The following is a 17,130-nucleotide window of genomic DNA, read 5'->3' on the forward strand; positions in this document are numbered from 1 at the left end:
AAGGAGAGCCTATCACATTGAAAATGCCAAGGCCACCTTATGCCTGCCAATGACAGTGGCAGGCATGAGGTGGAGCCTGCCTGAGCCTATAAGATAAGCTGTATGTGCTGTGGAGGTCAGAGCTAGAGAAGAGGAGCCCCGTCGATCCTAAATGATGGTGAGTGAGTCTCAGATGCCAGACATTGAGTTAGAAGATTTGAGCTACACTACTAGACTTGGTTTTCACTTAAGTGTGATTGTTTCTATAACTTGGTTCTTCCCCACTTGAAGTAGAAATCATTTTAACTCTTGATTTTACAGGAGCACAAAGTTAAAAGGCTTCGGATAATTTAAAGAGACTGGTTTGATAGTTTAAGCTATCTCGATTGTTATAGACTGTGAGATTTTTTAAGTAGCACTACATTTTATATCATGATGTTAAAATAAGATATTGATGACGAACAAGAAAGGAAAAGTTATTAATGTAATGTGTCTGTGTGTCAAAGTTGGTGAGAGATAGGATGTTAGCTTTGGTTGTGGACTTGACACACCCAAGGAGAGGAATCCTCCATTGGGAGGTTTCTTCCACTGATTGACCTTTAAACGTGTCTGTGGGGCATTTTCTTGACTGTGAGTTGACAGAGGAGAATCCATCCCTCTGTAGGCAGGTGGTCTGTGCAGTTCAGAAGAGGCAATGAACGTGAACCTGGAAGCAAGCAATGGGTAAGCAGCATTTGCTGTTGTCTCTGCTTCAGTTCCTCTGAGAGTCCAGGTTTCTACATGAGTACCTGCCTTCGCTTCCTTCAATGATGCTATAATCTTTAAGCCAAATACTTCCTCTCCAAGTTGCTTTTGGTCAGAATGTTCTATCACAACAGTTGGAAAACAAGCTAGGACAGACTCAACCCAGCACAGCAACTAAAGGACACACTGAAGTATTTCATTCCTAAGCAAAGATAGCTCTAAACATAGGGAGCAACAAAGGAAGTGCTCAGGCCTCCAAATTCATCACCCATGCTAAGGAACAAGTGTCTCTTTAAAGGGAATGGACCAGGGGCTCTGAAGAGCCACTTTAAAGGGTTTCAAAAACGCTGGGCCCTATTAATAGCCTCATTAGTAAAAGAGTACAAAGCTAAATGTATTTCTAAGTCCTGAGAGCTACTTTAATTTTTTTGAAGTTATCCATAAATAAATTTTCTAGCTAAAAGGCCCAGGCTAATTGAAATCTCACTTTACTTTGCTAGAACCAAATTGAATCATAACAATAATACTATAAATAATATCCCAATCAAGATTTTGTCTTAGGGTCTGCCCTTGCCAGCCTGCCTATGTCTTTCTGTAGGCTTGTGTGCTGCCTAACTGTGCATGGTTCATGTGAGTCAGCATGTGTCTGGGTCCCTCTATCGGCCTTATAGCCCCACAAGCAAACAGGGTTTGTGGTCTAAGTGAATAAGGTCTGTGGTATCTACCTGTGACTTCTCAGAACCTCCAACCTCCTGGCCTCTGAAGACCTTACTCCTTACCTGCCATAGGATGATGGACCTCACACAAAATGTCAGGGTTGTTTGTTTTGTTTTGTACTATTAAATTAATATTAAGTCAGGTACCTTTGAACTTATAGTCCCTCCTTTAACACTGAATACATGTTTCAGGTTCAAGTCTCAAAAATTTTGTACATATCTGTTAGAATGATGTGATGTCAGAGTAGAGAAAGAGTTTTTTAAATAAATTCTTAATTCAATTCCAATCACATTTATCACCGCTTTTAAGAAATCTCTGAAATAGAATATTTAGTCTCACAATGATTCACTACAGTAAACTCTAAAATTATGTAAACTCACAACCATATACCTGAGACTTCATTTAAGAGGTCAAGTCAGCCAGTGACAACTGCTTATATTAATAAATTATCTCAAGAGAATTGTGCAGTCTGTTGCTATTGTTCATGAGGAAGCTGTATAGCTTTTAGCGATGACTTTGTGGACTGTATCAGGGACTTTTTTTTTTGAGACAGGGATTCTCTGTAGCTTTGGAGCCTGTCCTGGAACTAGTTCTTATAGACCAGGCTGGCCTTGAACTCAGAGAGATCTGCCTGCCTCTGCCTCCCGAGTGCTGGGATTAAAGGCATGCACCACCACCGCCTGGCCCTTAGGGATTTTTGAGTCTTTAAAATTAGCTCAAGTAATTATTTCTGCTTTTAAAAATAACCTGTTCTTCCTCCACTTAATTCCATCTGTCCTTCAAGATATATGCAAGTGAAACTGCCTCCAGGAAGCCTTCCCTGGCTTACCTAGGCTAAAGCACTAGTTCCTTCTCCAGGTTCCACGGCTCTTTGGCCACTCTAGCACCAGTCACACACTGCTAGCATTTATTTCGTTTACTGCTTTATGTATTTGCATTCTTAATTAGACCAGGCACTGCTGAGGAGTCCAGGCTTCACATCCCATCCCATCTGCTGAACCAGGGAATCTAGACAAAGGCTAAAAAACGGTAAGCAGGGAAGGAGGCAGGGAATGTCATGAATCTTATTTCTATGTCCTCCATTGTTCTCCTTTCCTTCTTCATCGTATGACTTCCTGGTATTTCTCCCCAAGCAAAAACACATCATCTTTATCCTTCTTTTCTTAGACTGAACACACGTGAGGACTTTCACTTTTGAGATCCCCACTCTTACAAAAACGCTGGTCCAGTGCGCTACTCACAAGAAGCTAAGAATTTGTTGCTCCTTAGCATCGTAAAGATGACATACGTTTGGCAGAACCTGGACAAATCTGTTACTTGTACTTTGTGTTTTTGCTAAGGTTTAATATGTTTTAGCTTTACCTGGTGCTCAACATTAGCAGCTGGGTAAACAGAGTTTCTGCAACACTCAGGATAAAATGGCAAGCTCAAGGGGAAAGTCTTCCACATTACAAAAAGAAAAAGAAAGATTTGCTGGCAGGCGCAGTTGGGGACTAGGAACACCTGAGAGCCCAGGAGGGAACTGTGTGTGCTGGCTACAGAAACAGTTGATGACCAAAGCAGGCAGCAGCCTGGCTAAATGATACCGGGGCTCAAAGAAAACCTCCAACTGTACTGGGCAAAAGGAGTCAAAGTCAAGCCTCTCGCAGGCCCTCTGAGCAGTCTAAGAATTCCACTGTGTACAAAGGGAATTCCTGATTCTACAGGCTTCACATGCATCCTACTGTGGCAAAGATGGAAGTGCTCTTTGCTGAAGAAAATTCCTGGAAGATTATGAAACACAGTAGGAAATCCATATGTCTGCCGAGGAGCGTACACTTGTAAAAATCTGTTAATGCTTCAGCTTTCAGTTTGGAGTGTCAAGTTGAGTGCAAGAAATGAGTTTCTTGTGAGTCCATCATGCCTAGAGTTTATTTTTAAAGTTATCTGTACTGCTAAATCATTCTCAGAAATCCCTCCACATTTTTACATATTCTAAAGATGAGAATATATACGAGCACAGAAGAAAAGTACTTAGAATGTTTAATAACAAACAACAGGCAAAAACCTGCTATGCTGACATGATAATATAGCTATTGATCCGAAAGTTTGTTTTCACTTCAGAAAGGATTAGCAAACACTAGAGAACACACAGCATTCATATTACTATATGAAGAGAAGACAATAAGTGGTTAACGTACTCCTATTGTGATACTTTTTAAAGTAAAAAAATTTATTTATTATATTTTAAAAAGAAAAAAAGCTATCACTTTTTATTTTACATACCAATTCCAGTTCCTACTCCCTCCCCTCCTCCAATTCCCTCAAGCTACCTCCCTACCCCACTACCAATCCACTTCTCAGAGAGGGTAAGGCACATTGTTTTAAGGAATGTCCAAGGCCCTCCCTACTATATCTAGGCTGAGCAGGGCATCCATCCAAAGGGAATAGGTTCCAAAAAAGCCAGTACAAGGAGTAGGGATAAATCCTGGTAACACTGCCAGTGGCCATGCAGTCTGTCCCAGCCATACAACTGTCACTCACATTCAGAGGGACTAGTTTTAACCCATGCTGCTTCCTTCCCTGTCCAGCTGGAGTTGGTGAGCTCCCATTAGCACAGGTAAACTGTTTCAGTGGGTGAACCCATCATGGTCTTGACCTCTTTGTTCATATTCTCACTCCTCTCACTCTTTGACTGGACTTTAAGAGCTCAGTCCAATGCTCCTCTGCCTCTGTTTCCATCAGTTGCTAGATGAAGGTACTATGGTGATATTTAAGATAGTCATCAGTCTGACTACAAGGCAAGGCCAGTTCGGGCACCCTCTCCTCTATTGCTTAGGGTCTTAGCTGGGGTCATCCTTGTGGATTCCTGGGAGTTTCTCTAGTACCAGGTTTATTGCTAGCCCTATAATGGCTCCCTCAATCAAAATATCTCTTTCCTTGTTCTCATCTCTGTTCTTCCTCCATATCAACTATCCTGTTCCCTCAAGTTCTCCTCCCCCTCCCCTTTATCTCTCCTCTTCCCCTCCCACCCTCCCTACTCCCCTTACCCCCATGCTCTCAATTTCGTCAGGCAATCTTGTCTATTTCACCTTTCCAGGTGTATCTATGTATTTTTTAAGGTTCACATTGTTACTTAGCTTCTCTAATATCATGAACTATAAGCTCAATATCATTTGCTTTACAGCTAGTATCCACTTATGAGTGAGTACATACCATGTTCATCTTTCTGGGTCTAGCTTACCTCACTCAGGATATTTTTTTTCTAGTTCCATCCATTTGCATGCAAATTTCAAGATGCCATTGTTTTTTATTGCTGAGTAGTACTCTAATGTGTAAATGTGCCATATTTTCTTTATCTATTCATCAGTTGAGGGGCATCTAGGTTGTTTCCAGCTTCTTGTTATTGCAAATAATACCACTATGAACATAGTTGAACAAATGTTCTTGTAGTATGATTGAGCATCTTTTGGGTATATGCCCAAGACTGGTATTGATGGGTCCTGAGGAAGGTTGATTCCCAATTTTCTGAGAAACCGCCATACTGATTTCCAAGTTTGTACAAGTTTGCATTACCACCAGCAATGGAGGAGTGTTCCCCTTACTCCACATCCTGTCCAGCATAAGCTGTGATTGGTGGTTTTTTTTTTTTTTTTTTTTTTTTTTGGTTTTTCGAGACAGGGTTTCTCTGGAGCCTGTCCTGGAACTAGCTCTTGTAGACCAGGCTGGTCTCGAACTCACAGAGATCCGCCTGCCTCTGCCTCCCAAGTGCTGGGATTAAAGGCGTGCGCCACCACTGCCCGGCCGTGATTGGTGTATTTGATCTTAGCCATTCTGACTAGTATTTCAAAAAGGCGGCCTACTAAATGGGAAAAGATCTTCACCAACCCCACATCAGACAGAGGACTGGTCTCCAAAACATATAAAGAACTCAAGAAATTAGATATCAAAATTCCAAAGAACTCAATTAAAAAATGAAGTACAGAACTAAACAGAGAATTCTCAACAGAAGAATCTCAAATGGCTGAAAGACAGTTAAGGAAATGTTCGACCTTAGCTATCAGGAAAATGCAAATCAAAACAACTCTGAGAAAACACTTAAAGAAAATGTTATATGAAAAAATATGCTCAAAGCAACCACAAGAATTGTCTTCTAGAAAGTCGGCAAGTATCCTGGGAGCTGCACATCTTGTCTAATTCTTTATGCCATTTTCCTAACACTCAGAACCGTCCTAGGTATATAGTAGGTATTCAACTTGTAAACATAAATGAGTGAATAAGAAATTTGGGGGAGTCCAGCATGGGGTATCACACTGGATTACCAGTGAAACTGGGGTCCCTCTCGGGGCTCTTACTCATTTTAATAAAAGAAGTTAACCATTCAGATGAAAGGTCAGGGACAATTTCAATAGTGCTTAAAAGAAAAACCACAAGGCAGCCTTGCTGTAAACCTCAGAGACTGCCTGGAGGAGGGAGATGGAACAGAGGAAACAAGAAAGCCACGACTTCGGGGTTCAGCAAGCAACCATGTGACAAAAGGGAGGTAGCTTAAGAGAAAGAATGAAAAGCCCAAAGTATGAGAAAAAGTTAACTTAGGTCCTGGACTGTCTCCAAAAGAAAAAAGAGAGAGAGAGAAAGGAACAATAGAGCTTTTCTGAGTCGGGTCTTACACATAGCAGAGTTTCAGAGTGGCTCGGGGGCAACTGCACAGCAAACCAGGACTCTGGGCAGAAAAAGCATATGATCTCATTAAGAGGATATTATCCCTTTCATCTCTTTAGCATGATATGAGCTGAACCTGCCTTCTTGGGGGGTAGTTCCTTAACTAGGTGATTTATTGGCCCTGCTGGATTACCTCTTACCTTTGTGTATCTTAGACTACTAGGTGCTCTCCCTTCAGGCCAGAGGAAGTCCCCATTCTGTTGACTAGATGGAAACAGCTTTTCCTTAATGTCCTCAACAGAGCCCTGATTAAGGTTCCTATAACAGACACACATAAACTGTGGAAACCCTCTCCGCTGAAAAAAAAGGAAGTTTTCCTGGTGCAGTATTACTGGAATACTTTGAACTTTCTGCCAAGTAAAGATTGCCCTTTGACACTTCAGGTTAGATAGAAAACACAAGTTGCTGCTGGGCAAACCCGTCTTATAATCCCCTGCCAAAAATACAAAATCCCCTTATTTCACAATCTGAGCATCAATCTGCTTCTAAAGTCTGTCTTTATTTTCAAAGTTTGATCTACTTTTCACCTCCTTCCTTAATTCTGGAAATAAGACAGAAGATACAAGGTGGGCATGTACCCAGAGGCAGGCTCCCACTGAAATATATTGGGAAACTTCAGGAAATTTTGGTGATGTCAGACTATGCAGGACCCTAGATTTCAAACTGAGCATTCTAGTCTTAGGCCTGTAATTTGTGGAAAACCACTGAAGTTTTATAATACTGGAAAAAATGCAGATCATATTATGAGAATGCCAAATTCAAGTCATTGGTAAGGTTCTGAAAGCTAACCACTAAATAGTAATGTATCCAGTGGTACTTGCTCAGAGGGAAAAGGGGGGTATGTGTAGGCAGGAATGAATAAATATGCTACTCTTCCCTGTTCCTCACTATCTGACATACCCTGGGTAAGAAGATATTGGAAGTACTGAAAAGTAAAGAAAATTGTAAGGTAATACAAAAAAAAAAAAAAAAATGAGGACCCTAAGTTAAGAATCTCCAAAACTCCTCTCTGGGCCCATTCTTTCAACATGCTTCCTTATTCTTTCTTGAATCTGTGTGGAAAACAATGGCACTTTGAGCTCAAAATGCTTAAATTTCTACATGTGAATGTTAGTGTATAGAAAGGTGAAATGCTACTTTATTTCCCTCAAAAGAAATAGTTTTTATCTATAACAAAGTCTACTTAAAGACTTTCAACAGTCAAATTCTGTAACTGACTTAATCAAGGAATCAAAGATTCAGGGTACAGTAAATCCTAAATTTGTACGTCTTGGTGCTATCAAAATGCTGGCAATTGAATAACAAGATGATAGTTGTATCAGCCTGGGTTTATTTTTCTTGGGCTCTACTCTTCTCACAGCAGGGACATGACTTTTTGGTTCATCAAAGAGCTTTTGATAAGGTTCTCACAAGTCCCTATTATTGAGATTTGGTAACCATGGTGTGAAAGAAAAAATCCTATCAATGAATTAAATGAATTAAAAATGCTTAAGAGACAAAGGGGCAAAATGTAGAAATGAATGGGTAATTTTCATGTGGAGAAAGGTTAATCATTCAGGGCTGTGAATCTTTGCAGTAGAATCAGAATTATACTTAACTATTGATAAAGAAAGTGGCACCCATTTTTCATCCTCATACTCAGTGTGAATTATTCCCACACACAGACCCTTCATTGACACAAAGATCACATGACACACGGAAGAGATAGAGTGTAGAGAAGTGTTTAAAATCCAGGAAGAACAAATTGGTAAACGGATATCCAGAGTTTCATGGAAAGATCTCAGACTTCAAGACAAAGAAATAAAAGTATTGCAAGCATGTTTTTACTTTCTAAGAATTGGTTTCGATTACAAGAAATCACATGGGCATTTGAACAAAGTCTTAAGACACTGGCATGACGAAAGCCAGTCTTCAGCACTGGATGACAACACATGTAGGCATTTGGAGTCACAAGACCCACAAAGACTTCCTACAGCCTGAGAAATTTAGCAAGCAAAGAAGCAAGCAAAGGGATAGAAGAGTAAGGTTACCTTTTCATACAAAATTCAAAAGTTGGTTTGTGTTTTCCAAAAATATAACCTAACATGAATTGATTTTAGAAATCAAACACTCAGTTAATAGAATTCTTTAATGACTTGTTACTTAAGCTAGCATTTTCCATCACAGAAACTCATTCAAGGGCTCAGAAAATCTAATGAACTCAGTATCATCTTCACATATTTGGGTTTACTTATCTGTAAAATAGGAACAATAGCACCTACGTCACAGGATGATCAAAGGGTAAATGAGTGATATACAGAGCATTTAACACAGTGAAACTACAATTAATATTAAATTCTTGCTGTGCCTATTGTTAGAAGTTTATAATATGCTAAATCCAGTTATATACCACAAAGAAGCAACCTAGTTGAAGTCACTGTGACTTTGTTTATGCCATTGTTAGGAGTTGGTATTTAAATGCTTTCAGATTGCTTTCCAATGTTTTGTTTATAACAACAACAAACTATTTTAAGATGTCTTTTCATTAACCAGTTTAGGAAATGAAGAGAATTACAAACTGATATAAAGATCAAAAGGGTCCTCAAAGCCTCTCACAATGAGAATCACATAATTGGTTTAGACATTGGGTCCAAGCTTACCGTGCAGATAGGATTTTAACAAGCTCTTTTCTATTCCGCACCCGAAGATGGTTCGTTTTATACTTGGGATCATCAATCAACTCTGGCAAATTCAAGACCTAAAAGGAAAAAAAATGGTATAATTCCCAAATTTTTCACACCTTTAGGTCCTGGTTTGTCGCAGAATTCAAGATCTGCCTCTCCCTTCTTTTCTTGTCTTCACACCGCTCTACAGGGGCTGGAAGCAGCAACATACAACTGATGGGATCATACTGGTGCATGAGTCTTCTGAGTTAATTTTATGAGAGTGCTTTACTATATTTATGCATATATTTGTATGCATGCATACAGAAGAACACAGAAATTATCAGATGTCCATAATGTCATATATTTATGAATAGAGACAAGATATCAAATCCTCAGAAAAAGTCTTATCTAGAGGAACATGAACAAAGTTCTAAAACTAGATAAAACTAGCCCAGTTCTAACAACAAAAGCCTTAAGTTAAGTACCTACATTCATTTATTTAAAACCCACAGTCAACATATATCTTAGGGGTACAGAACTATTTGTTCCACATGTCAACAAAAATATATAATCTATCCCAATAGTCTTATTCAGAATATTGTATACGGTGCAAAAATAAAGGGAAGCATATCTATTTGTCCAAATTCTAACTGTTCAAACAACATCAAATTAAGCATCTTTCTACAGGCATGTCACTATTCTTCTTTAGTTTGTCACCCTGACTAGGAAGGCTGTAATACACTTCATCCTCCCCTATTTCTCACCAAAGGGAAAATCTAAGGTAGCAAATCTCTTTGGATGTCATGTAGTTTTAACAAAACCATAGTGATGGTACCAAGTAGATTTGAAAGGAAAAATCTGAAAGAATGTGCGGAGACAGAGTTTGGTAGTTATATTGGAAAGTCAAAAAGAGCGTGTATGGGCTGGAGGCAAGCAGGTGCCCTAAAGAAAACCTTACTTGCTTTATTAATGTGTTTGCTTTCAATGTAAACACTTAATGGTTTCACCTGTTTCCCATAGTTTAAATAAAATCAATCCACTAATCATCTTACAGAGAAGAGAGAAGCGGGAAGATTCTCCAGAGTCAAAGACCAGCCCGGTGCTGTGGGTCCTCTCTCACATCTGCCACTTACATTTCTCAAAGGCAGCGCTGCTCTGCAGGATTTTAAAGAGTGACACTGAATACAGTGCCTTTCTAGAGCCTCCCTGACACTACACCTGATCCCAGAATTGGTCTCAATGCCTGTCTTAGTCACAAACCTCCTTCTGAAGACTGAGTCTTCAAAACAACCAGGTTCCTCCCTTTGTAATAGTAACAGTAATATGCCTAATTTGCAAGTCAGGCTGCATATAAAGCATGCTACTGTCAGCTACATAAAGACACTGGGTGACTGTTCCAGGGGTCTTGGGTGCCCATGTGTCCTCTGCTTTTGACTTACTGGACTTTTTGTTTTTCAAACATTATGCAAAATTGTAGGCCTATGTAATTTCACATCTTTCCTCAGCTCTGTTGGTTGTCTAGACAGACAGTGCCAAGGGCAGTGAAGGGAACTATTCTGTGGGTGCTGGGTGCTGGAACAGCTGTGCTACAACCTGGACACCTATGTTGTGGTGCATACACACACACACATGCATTCCTAAGGAATAAGTAAATGCTCTTAAAAAGAATTATTATAACATGGCTTTTAGATAAGACAAAAGTCAACAATAGCAAGTTCAGACCACTCAATATCCCCTCTGCTAGTGCAGGTGCTAGGTCATCCCTCGGACAGGGACTTGCTACAAAAAGGTTTGAGATGGAAACATGCAGTCACTTCCATGACAGCCCCACTTTAGCTCTCTTTGTGACATCTCGTATTAGTTTTGTGCCTTTGACCATTCTCTTATTTTAATCTGCCAGTCTCATTATACTTGAAGTGGATTTACTGGTTAGAGCATAGACCTGAATCATGAATTATCTTCTTAAATAAATCATACACAATAAAATATCCTAAAAGGAAGTTGATCTAGTCAAAATGTAACATACCGAAGTCATTGTTTCATAGGAAATTAAGAATGGGCAGAACTGATGTGTGATGATTAGAGAAAAGCCTGGCTCGACTAACTCACATTCCTACCAGCAGTGAATTAATTACTTTCACTCTCATCATCACCAGCAATTTGTTTTTACATCTGTAATATTCTTTGAAAATTTTACGGATCTCTACAATGCATTTTAATTATATCCATTCTCCCGTACCTCCCTCTAGTTCCCTCTTCTACCCTATCTCCTGCAGACCTCCAGGCTCTTCATTTTTCATATAACCCACTGAGCCTAATTAGTGTCAGCACTTTACTAGTGGGTGTGGGATCATCCAAAGGGTGGACAATGTTCCGGTGACCACTCTTCTAAGAAAAGTAATCCTTGTCCCAGTAGTCACAAACTGACTTTAACTCCTTAGTTAGGAATAGGGCCTCAGAAGCCTCCTTCCTGTTCCAGAATTGTTGACTGGACTGATTTTGTACAGGTCTTCTGTAGGTAACCAGGGCTGCTGTGAGCTAGTCTGTGTGCACTAGGTCATGTCCAGAAGATAGCTTCTCACAGCACTCTCCCCATCCTCAGGCTCACACACTCTATCCTCTCCCTCTTCTGTACTGTTCCCTGAACTTTGGCATGGAACAGTCTACTTCTTCTATGGCTAAGCACTCATAATCACTCTCTGCACTTTGAGCAGATGGTGTTTCTGCATCAGTCACCACCCATTGCAGTCAAAATCTCTTCTGCCCAAAACTGAAAGCAGGGTCAATCTATGGGTATAAACATAAATATTTAGAAAGTGGTGGTTTGGTAACTGGACTACTAACAAAACAAATCAAAAGATTTCTGCTTTGAATCTATAACTTCCCTAGTAATGATTTTTAACCATATTTACAGTGCCAGGAATGAATCCTCTCCTGGGAAGCAGGTTTCAAATCTAACCATCAGTGTGATTGGTTGCCCCATAAACAGTCTTGCCTTAGCTGGTATCTCTAGCCTAGGATGTTGGATTTGTAGCCTCCAAGAGCCAGTACTGGGTAAAAGACAGACAAATTATTTAGGGGCTTATTCATTCCAGCTAGGTCACCCACAACAAATTAAAGAAATGATTCCACAGAAATCTAGTTTATGAACTAATAGGCTCACTAGGGGTACATATAAAAACATATAGATCGATAAGAAGTTACTTTAAGACCATGGGTGACTGTATTGCCAAGAAGTCTACCATGACATAGACCAATAATATAGAAAGACTCTGTCTCCAGAACTTCCTACATGGTATGCAAGTAGTTCATCTGGTTGAAGAGTCTCTCAACTCCAGTAATTGTTATTATTTATATGACACTGGGGAGATGCCTATGAATATTATATCTCTCATTGACTTCTTGAGTCTTTAAGTTTCAATCACTCTCTGTGCCTTGTATGATTTGTTTAATTTCTGACTCTTATAAGGCTTCCTCCTCCGCCAAGGAAATAATACTTCATTATGGAGGAAACTGCTACATAACATTCTTCCTCTAGTTCAGCAGTCCTCAACCTGTGGGTCACAGCCCCCTTGGAGGTTGCATATCAGATGTCCTGCATATCATATATTTACATACAATTCACAAGAATAGCAAAACTGCAGTTATGAAGTAGCAACACAATAATTTTATGATGGGGGGGGGGTCACCGCAACCTGAGGAACTATACTAAAGGGTCACAGCTTTAAGAAGGTTAAGAATGACAGCTCTGTTTCTCAGGTTCTTTCTGCTCTATCTTCTGAACTGCTTCCTCTTCCTTGAAGATAGTGATACACATGCCTGATCAATTTTATCCATCTATGACTAAATATGCATCACTACTACCACAGTGACTGTCACTAAATTTTAGGAACTTGACCAGTCTTTCAGTATACCAACTGCTGAAAAATAAGTGTCCCCCTAGGACCGTAGCTGTAGCAATCTACGAACCTAAGTATAAATAATTGGGATGCTATTTGATAGTAATTCCATAATTATTTATATAATAATAGCAGTGACCTTCCAAGCCACTGGCATTTGACTTTTCCTTCTGATCAGAAAGCAACATATTGGACCATAGTAGCTTGTCATGTCTGCACCTGCAGGCATATCATATCAGGCAAGTTGGGACCACAGCAAACAAGGTCAATGCTGAACAGGACCATTGGCAACAATTCTCCCTTAGTAGCTTACACAGTTCTTCCTGGCACTAAGGAAAGCCAGTAAGCAGGTGAGAGGGTTCAGCTTGGTCTCAACTTGATCTCTCCATGCCCTGTTGCAAAGGAAGCAGTGTCTTCAACAACATGGACTTGTCACCTGGTTTGAGCCCATAATTGATAGTGGTGGTAATAGCCTTTATGGTTTCTAGAGCCTCAGGGGCCTCCCTGGTCAACAATTAATAGAATAGTAACCTGGCCCTGGCATTAGGGTTTTCATCCAACCTCTGGTTCTTGCTTATCTTTTTCTTCCTTCAATGACATCTTTGTTCAAACTCTGTTTTAATGTTCATCTTGACACTTTCCTAAATCAATAAGAAAAATCAAAGCTTCTAATTGTACAAAGAAACATTTTAAAGAAGATGGGCAGAACCTGTAAAGGTGTACTGTCATCTATTCCAGATGTCACATGTTCCTGGCTAAGGAGATACAAAAAAAGAAACATTAGAAAAGAGTCTCAGTGCAGAAACTCCTCTTAAAGGTAGGCTGCAAGCTCAGCAGTAGACAGACAACAGAAAATGACATCAGTGGCATCTTTAAAGAGTCCTTGTCTCATAATGTTGTGTCAGGGCTCTTTTTAAATTTTCATCATATTAATTTTTTCAGTGTAATTCTTTTTCTTCCCGCTTTTTACCCTATGGAATCTTTGTGTATCTATTGTGGCTTCCAGTTTCGTGTTTTTGTGGGATTCCTGAGTGTATGAATGAATGAGTCTCTGCTTGGACTCTTTTCTTCTGTTTATTTATTATTATTATTATTGTTATTCAATTCCAGTATGTTGGGTTTTGTCTTATCTTGTTATATTTTACTACTGTCCCATAGAAGCCCATTTGTTTTCTAATGAGGGACAGAAAGAGTGTGAGTCCAGATAGAATGAAAGATGGGACGAGCTGGGAGGAATAGAGGGGAGGAAATCATAACCAGGATATATTATGAGAAAAAATCCATTTTCTAAAAAAGAAAAAACAAATGAAAATTGTATATATGAAAAAAGTAATAAATACAGGAACAAGCCATAATAATAAAAATCCAAAAGTAAGAAAATCCAATATAACCACAACTAGACAATGTGTAGAGATTTTGGAACACTAAGTTCTAAATGGGATGTCTTCATCAAACCCCTCCCTCAAGGCTCTGAGAACTATGTAGAAGAGGAGAGAGAAAGGGTGTAAGAGCCAGAGAGGATGGGGGACTCCAAGAAAACAGTGCCTTCCAGACACCACAGGACAGATACATACAAAAATCCACAAAGCCTGTGGCAGCATGCATGGGACCTGTACAAGTTCAAGCCAGAGAGATTCCCAGAGCAGAGAGGAAGAAGTGACCATGAGCTCCCATCCCTAATCCAGGAGCTGTATCCAACTTACATCTGCTTGAAAGAAAAACTTAGTTCTCCAATGGAGTCTCACTGCCTAGATTAACCACACTTAAAGGTGGGCCTCACCCACAACAGGAGATGACCAACAGAAAAACAAACAAACAAACAAACAAAAAACGAATTCAATATCTTTTAAGACTTTTGGTCTCCTATAGTTTTGTTTGGGAAAAAATTGTCTTATTAGCTTTCTTTTTGTATAGTGTTTTCTGATTTTGTGTTTTTATGGAGTGTATGGGGTGTATAATTCTATTTTTTTTTCTTTTTTATTATTATGGCTTGTTTGGTGGGTTTGTCTGTTTGTTTTCTAAAGAGAAAGAAATGGCACGGAGTTGGGTGGGTGTGTGGCAAGGATTTAGGAGGCATTGGGGGAGAGGAGATAGTGGTCAGATTATGTAGTATGAAAAGAAGATTCCCAACAACAACAAAAATACAATATAAAACAAAAAGATCTCAAAACTTGCTTGTTTCGTAAAAGAGCAGTGCTAGATACAGCAGCCATAGACGGAAAATCCTGCTCTATCTAGTCATCCGCACCCCACAGGTCTTTGTTATACACCAGGCAGACTCCTCACCTGGAACCCTACTACTGCATATCTCCCCTCCCCTGATATTCTTGGTGGGAGCAACTTGACACCTCAGGCTCAGTGGGGTCATGGTCATGCTTCAGCATGCCATGCTAACCTTTAGAAGAGGCTTCTCAGCACCGACAGGCTGTGGGCCCACACTGGCTCTTGCCTAATCAAATGGCCATACTTGAAAAGGCCTGGGTTGGGTAAACAATCGTCACCCTTAACTTATCTTATTGCAAGGGAGAAATGTGCACTGCTGCATACTCAAAACCAATTCTTCAGTTCTTGGTTAAGCTTAATCTTTTTGACCTGTGCTATTTTATTATTTATGTCTTCTGTAAACTGTTGCTCAGATCTTAAAGCCTTCCAGAACCTCAGTGCCATAGTTTTTGTTTTCTGTCAATTTTTTCCTTAGAAACTCTGACTTGACACAAACCTTGCCACACTTACCTTTAAGTGACATGTCTACTGCCTTTTATCGTCCCCTTTTGGTTGTTTTATAACTTCTGGAAATCGACTTACATGGTTGTCTAAATATTTCCATCTGCCAAAGCCTTTCCTAATTCATAAAGATCACATCTCACCATGGAGTTTGGCAAAGACACCAAAGCTCCACACTAGCTTTGAGGTCCCTACCAAATCAGTCTCTTTCTTAGCTCCCTTGAACACACAGTCCTATCCAGCTCAATGTACTGGACATCAGACGTGGTCTCTCTCATGTCTCATTCTCTTGCCTTTTCTCCACTTGATGTTTAGTCCGTGATATCCATGGGACTCTTAGCTGAAAATAACCAAATACCCTAATTACTCCTATGAGCCAGTCCATCAAAAACTTATTTTCTTAGTTTTCCTCATTTTTTTGTCTTAAGCAGGGAGGAGAAGTTACATTACTCAATTCTCCACTTTCACTGAACTCAGAATAATCCAATCCACCCCCATCTGGCATCACAAGCCAGGCTGTGAGAGACTCACTGTTTAAAAGTCTTTGATGAGCCTGTGGCACACGTCTTTAATCCCAGCACTTAAGAAGTAGAGGCAGGCGGATCTCTGAGTTTGAGACCAGCATGATCTACAGAGTTCCAGAATAGCCATGACTACAAGGAGAAACCCTGTCTAATAACAACAACAACAACAATGATAGATAGATAGATAGATAGATAGATAGATAGATAGATAGATAGATAGATAGATAGATAGATGATAGACAGACAGATGGACAGATAGATGTAATTTTTAATTCAAGCAGCTCAGACGCTGAGTGTTCTATAAATAATAGGGTTTCTTTTACTGGTCTGTTATGAAACTAGTAATAAAAATACTTCAGAGGTATCTTCTGTATGTTTTACCTCATTTTGTTTCTCTTCACTGTCTGATTCTTCCCACTGGTTACAAGTTACAAGTTTTTGCATTCCAGGAAATGTTCCTTAGCACAGACACAATTTAAACTCTTAATTCTTGTAGCCTACCAGATGCCAAATAGCATGCCAACACCTTTGTCCTTTTCCTGACAAATCAGGGGTTAGAGCAGTGGAGAGCATCTGCATGTCTTTCCCCCAGCGTAATTCCTCACTTATGCAGAAACAGTCTTTCTGGTAGACAGCTGAGCCTCAGTTGCATGACTTACCACTCCCAACAAAGCCATGCAAATGGAACTACACCCATTTGGCTCTTCATATCTTCAATGTCTTTGCTAAAAACTTCTACCTTCTCATTTACTTACAGTGCCTATAATGCTTCTTTTGCTGTTGCTGTTGTTTTTGTTTTGCTGTTGTTTTTAAGACAGGTTTTCTTTGTGTGACCTTAGCTGTCTTGGAACTCACTCTGTAGACCAGGTTGGCCTTGAACTCAGAGATCCACCTGCCTCTGCCTCTAGTACTGGGATTAAATGCATGCACCATCGGGCAATTTATAATGCTTATATAAGAATTTTTAGACAATTGTGTTATATTCCTTGTGAAATAATTGCTATATCTGTGTTGTCCTGATATTGACATATACTTATATTTGTTTTTCCGTGTGAAAGTTCAGATTCTTCATAATTTGAATAATTTTGGATAGAATCCCAGGCATTTTAAATGTTGTACTAAAAACTTCTGAGTCAGGGCTGGAGAGATTATTCGGGGGTTAGGAGTACTTGCTGTCTCACAGAAGACCTAAGTTTG

General features: G+C 39.7%; 1 protein-coding gene across 1 annotated transcript in view; it reads right to left on the reverse strand.

Annotated features, from left to right (window-relative positions):
- Positions 1-17,130, reverse strand: part of Sugct (succinyl-CoA:glutarate-CoA transferase) — a 704,072-nt gene that overhangs the window by 406,663 nt on the left and 280,279 nt on the right. Inside the window, exon 11 of the mRNA XM_057787829.1 lies at positions 8,781-8,878. Within this exon, the coding sequence (XP_057643812.1) occupies positions 8,781-8,878 (98 nt within the window). The remainder of the gene's footprint in view (positions 1-8,780; positions 8,879-17,130) is intronic.

Source organism: Chionomys nivalis, chromosome 13 (assembly GCF_950005125.1).
Source record: "Chionomys nivalis chromosome 13, mChiNiv1.1, whole genome shotgun sequence".
In the NCBI taxonomy this organism is placed as follows: domain Eukaryota; kingdom Metazoa; phylum Chordata; class Mammalia; order Rodentia; family Cricetidae; genus Chionomys; species Chionomys nivalis.